This window comes from Lepus europaeus, chromosome 19 (genome assembly GCF_033115175.1).
Source record: "Lepus europaeus isolate LE1 chromosome 19, mLepTim1.pri, whole genome shotgun sequence".
NCBI lineage: Eukaryota > Metazoa > Chordata > Mammalia > Lagomorpha > Leporidae > Lepus > Lepus europaeus.
This window is the reverse complement of record NC_084845.1, coordinates 7,368,185-7,373,667: the sequence shown is the minus strand read 5'-3', so window position 1 is coordinate 7,373,667 and position 5,483 is coordinate 7,368,185. Positions and strand designations below refer to the sequence as shown.

Below are 5,483 nucleotides of genomic sequence, written 5' to 3'. Positions count from 1 at the left end.
AAATAGACAAACCAATTATGTAAGAAGATCTAAGCTGGAACATCAGATGCTAGGACAACAAACCATATCAGAGAGTTAAATTCATCTAAACAGTATGGAACTGAACTAAGAAAAGACTCACAAAAGCAATAAAGACTGCAGAAGTAAAGCCACATATATATAGTCAACTACTTTTTAACCAGGATACCAAGAAAACACAATGGTGATAGGACAGTGTGTAAAATTACCAATATTGGGATAACTGGATATCCACATGCAGAATGATACTGAGGAGCCAGTGCTGTGGCTTAATAGGCTATGATGCCAACATTCCATATGGATGCCGGTTCATGTCCCAGCTGTTCCTCTTCCAATCCAGCTCTGTGCTTATGGCCTGGGAAAGCACTGGAAGATGGTCCAAGTGCCTGAACACCTGCACCCACATGGGGGACCCAGAAGAAGCTCCTGGCTCCTGGCTTTGGACCAGCCCAACTCCTGCAGTTGCAGCCATTTGGATAGTGAATCAGTGGATGGAAGACCTCTCATTCTGTCTTTCCCTCTCACTGTCTGTAACTCTACCTCAAATAAATAAATACAATCTTTAAAAAATATATATCGGCCGGCGCCGTGGCTCAACAGGCTAATCCTCCGCCTTGCGGTGCCAGCACACCGGGTTCTAGTCCTGGTCGGGGCACCGATCCTGTCCCGGTTGCCCCTCTTCCAGGCCAGCTCTCTGCTGTGGCCCGGGAGTGCAGTGGAGGATGGCCCAAGTGCTTGGGCTCTGCACCCCATGGGAGACCAGGATAAGCACCTGGCTCCTGCCATCGGAACAGCGCGGTGCGCCGGCCGCAGCGCGCTACCGCGGCAGCCATTGGAGGGTGAACCAACGGCAAAAAGGAAGACCTTTCTCTCTGTCTCTCTCTCACTGTCCACTCTGCCTGTCAAAAATAAAAAATAAATAAATAAAAATAAAAAATAAAAATAAAAATAAAAAATAAAAAATATATATCAAGCATGGGGAAAAAAATGGTTGAGTTCCTAAAATTGATACTATTTAACATAAACATGATACACGTAAGAATTCACTGATGATAAAACATGTAAAATCTCTAATTGGAAATGATGACATAAGTTTATCTAAATATGAATTCTTTTAAAATTACATTGTGGATCCATTCAATTGATAGGGTAGTAACAAAATGCAATGATGCTGTAAACAACAGAACGGAACAGAATGGGAAGTAACAAGATGGAATTCCAGGTACAGAACTTGCAATGTAATAAGGACCACTGAGGTGTTCAGAGCAAAGAGGAGCGCACAGCGGAAAAGCAAAGAACACTCGGTGCACACAGGACGGCAAGCCATCCGGAGAGCTTCAGAGACACTTGGTATAAAGAAGAGGTGAAAACAAATAATACAATGGACAGAGAAACAAGGTCAAGAAAAACAATATGATATAGGTAAACATCGCAGGAAAACAGTATTAGCAGGATATATCTCAAGAAAAAAAAAGGGGAAACCCTAGAAGAGAGCATAGAATGGGGAGGGGGCAGGGGGAAGAGGCCTGGACACTGCCCTCCTGCCCCAGGCTGAGGGTGCAGCCATTTAGAGAGTAATTTCCCAGGTTTGGAGAAGGACAGAGACATCCTAGTACAGGACTTGGATCATCTTCCACTGCTTTCCCAGGTCATAGCATCAGAAGTGGAGCAGCTGGAACTCCAACCAGCGTCCATATGGGATGTTCACGCTGCAGACAGGGGCTTTAACCCACTGTGCCACAGTGTTGGCCCCAACAATACAGGTTTTTTTAAAATTTTTATTTATTGACTTGAAAGTCAGTAACAGGGAGGAGGAGAGGCAGAGAGAGAGAGAGAGAGAGAGAGAGAGAGAGAGAGAGAGAGAGGTCTTCTTCTGGTGCACTCCCCAGAAGACCGCAATTGCCAGAGCTGCACCAGTCTGAAGCCAGGATCCGGGAGCTTCTTCTGGGTCTCCCACAGGGTGCAGGGGTCCAAGGACTATGGCCATCTTCTACTGCTTTCCCAGGCCATAGCAGAGAGCTGATTGGAAGTGGAGCAACCAGGACTAGAACTGACTAAGGTGAGAGCATCAGCCGGCCACCGGAAGTGTGACTTTACCTGAGCCTCAGAATTCTCAGCAGCAACTGTTAATACAGGACAGAGCCAAAGCAACTGCATGATTTCCTCTACGAATTTAGGGGCCACTCAGTAGCGATGCCTGGGACCAATGGGCATGAGCAGGAGACCTGACAAGCATGGTGGTGGGGTTGTTGGTCCAGAGTAGACACCACAGGGCACAGCCAGAAGGAGTAAAAGGTGAGGGCAGCTGTGCTGGTCTGGATCTGGGTGCTGGGGCCTTTGTGTGGAAACAGTGAACATTCATGGAGCAAGAGTAACTGCTGAGTATTGTGCCACTTTAAAAACTAACATCTAGAATACTCATTGGGGGTCAGTGCTGTGGCAGAGCAGGTAATCTTCAACAATGACATCTTATATGGGCACTGGTTCAAGTCCCTGCTGCTCCACTTCCAATCCAACTCCCTGCTAATAATCTGCTTGGGAAAGCAGCAGAAAACAGCCCATGTCCTTGGACCCCACACCCACATGGGATACCTGGAGCCATCTAGGGAGGGAACCAGCAGATGGAAGATTCTCTTTCTCTCTGCCTCTACCTCTACTTCTCTATAACTGAGTTTCAAATAAATAAATCTTTAAAAGTATTTTTGAAAGAGGACATCCAATCCTAAGACTTCAAATGAATTTGGAAATTCTAGGAAAAGATAATTTCCAACAGTACTGATCAAGAAAATGAAGCCATGATGTTGAGGAGGGCAGAAGATGGGGAGAGAGCTTTCCACAAGGCATCCCTGCCTGCTCAATGGGAGCAACACTTCCTGAGGGGAAATGGAACTTCAGGAGGACAGATAGCCAAGACGGAATGAAACAGTTGTCTGTGCTGAAGACCTCTGAGGTGTATTTCCAAATGTCATCCTGATAAAGAGCAAATTTTAAATCCTCATGGAGAAAACAGTTTCTGCATGGGAAGAGCCTCCTTCTGGTGTTAGATAATGTGTTTGAACCACAGAAAGATGAAGAGAGGGGAAATGGGAGCTCTTGAAAGATTGCAGAACCTTGGGACAGGCGAGGTGGAATTCCTTAGCCTTGGGAACTAAGATATGTACAAAGGTTCAAGCTACAGTCACTAGTGTGCTGTCCCTGGGGACTGAACTGAACAATGAGGTAAGGCAGAGAAATTAATATGTGGAAGATGACTGAGAAAAAATTATGTTGGTTGAAAGATTTATCCAAGTAAATGTACTGTAAGCCAATGTACCATGGAGCAATGGGAAAGAATCAGGCCCCTGCTGATGAGTATTTAAATGTAGAGACACTTCTCACTGACCTCCCAATGGATCCAGATAATAAATACATCAGCATAAAAAGGGAAGGGGATCATTATGGATGCATTTACACACATGCTGGGAGATGCCCCTGCATTGTACTCAATATATTTAGGATGGAATCTTCCACAGTTTCCCATCCTCTTATTCAGCTCTATTTTCACAGCACTTTTCACAGACACAACTATCTTTCCTGCATCACAGACATTCTTGAGTGCCCTTTGTACTTCACTTTATCTTTAGGTCCCTGGGGCACATAAAACCTCTAGGTGAGTCCCTGAAATATGCAAGTTCGGTGTTATTTATTGAATGGATAAGGGAAGTCTTTGTGATTAGCACAATTTAACAGAAATATAAGGCAAGCCCAAAGGTAACTCAGTGTTTTCTAGCTCCATTCAAAATAACAAAAACAGCAGGTAAAATTAGTTTAATGATATACAACACATTAATTTAACACAAATTGTTAGTTAACTGTATAATCTATGTGAAGATTAACATATTTGATTCACACTAGCCCCATTTCCAGTGCACCATGGCCTTGTAGCTTCTTTTCCTCATATAATCTGGATGGAGACTCCTCTGTTGAAAATGATGTCAGATCAGCCACTAAAAGCTCGTGGACAAAAGGTCATTCTCATATTTGAAAGGAAGGAAGTAAGTTTGAGAATAATTTTGTTATGTTTCATGAGAAAAAAGGGGCAAAATGTCGGGTAGCATGATGCTAAAATTCCACCAATACCCTCTAATCTTGTATTTTTCTCAGATGCATAAAATCCATAAAGGATCAAACAGTTGTTTGACAAATAGAAGAACACAAAGCAAAATACCATCCAAAGGATTGTGCAAGTGGCTTTGTTTTCTGGAGACGTCTTGGAAGAGAGGCTGAGGTTGTGAAAGTGCTGGGCCCTCCTGCGGTGTCTGTAGAGGATCCACACCATGTAGAGGCTGGACCAGATCATCAGTGCCAGGAACACTACATCATGAATCACTATGATACTTATAAATGACCTTGATTCATGGTCTCTTAGCTTCCGGGTTTGACAATACACATTAACATATCCCTGACCAACCACCGTGAAATTCAATTTGGCCTTTACAGTTCCAATGATGTGGGTGTAGATCAGCATGTTGATGAGCCAAAAAAGGAGTAAAGAGGGGAAAATCCACTTGGAGAGTTTAGATTTCAGCCCCGCCCATTTAGAATGACTAGGACTGACAGTGATGGCCTGAAATACACTCAGGAGAAAGGTAGTACATATGGAAAGACCTCGAATCACTCTGGATATGTACAGAAATGTTTGACAACCAATATCGTCAAACAAATTTTTGACTCCAAAGGATGACATGAGTTCTGGTATTGACCGGATCATAATGGTTGAAATATTGACCACTATCAGGTGCATGAAAATTGAATCTATGGGCTTCTTCAGACGAGGCTCGATTAGGAAGGTGTATGTGTATATAAAGAAGAGCAATGAGTTTGCCATGGCACCAATAAAAATCTGACATATTAGAAAAAAGATATAAATCATATCATTTGGTAACATTATCACATGATGTTTTTACATGTATTAATTAGGTTAATTTGGCATCCTCAGAAAATTAGATTGTATTATGAAATTTTTAAAAAATGAAGTCTTTTGAATAATATGACTAATAGGTCTGTTTGAGAAACAGGTGGTAAAAGGTTCAAATGTATATTTCAGGCCCATCTCTGCTACTTCCAGGGACTGGACTTCAGGTATCCTGTGAACTTCAGAGTACAGTTACACGATAAGAAGAAGGTGGACATCAAATGTTCACATCCTACATCCTTGTCTATGGCATGAGGACGTGTTGGCCTCTGGGAACGAAGAATTTGCATGTGACATTTTCTTCAGAGTACTAGAGTGCTTGTAATCTCTAACCTATGTCTCACTTCTCTCGAGAATATTCTATTTTGAATGTATGAAGACTAGTGTGTGTGTGTTTGAACTGCTTTTTTAGAATTTACACTGCACTCACAATTCTTTCAAACAAGGAACATTTTTATCAGGTTCAGAGTCGTTTTAAACACTAATACTAATCACAAAGAATTAGTTAATT

General features: G+C 42.6%; 1 protein-coding gene across 1 annotated transcript; it reads right to left on the bottom strand.

Moving 5' to 3' along the window:
- Positions 1 to 3,997: 3,997 nt before the first annotated feature.
- On the bottom strand, positions 3,998 to 4,885 carry LOC133747590 (vomeronasal type-1 receptor 4-like). Its single transcript, XM_062175920.1, has one exon. It carries the CDS (start codon positions 4,883 to 4,885, stop codon positions 3,998 to 4,000), a length of 888 nt encoding a protein of 295 aa, XP_062031904.1.
- Positions 4,886 to 5,483: the final 598 nt, after the last annotated feature.

What these genes read in the sequence shown, in the direction of transcription:
- LOC133747590 (XM_062175920.1), bottom strand. Translation starts at nt 4,885, where the DNA reads ATGGCAAACTCATTGCTCTTCTTTATATACACATACACCTTCCTAATC.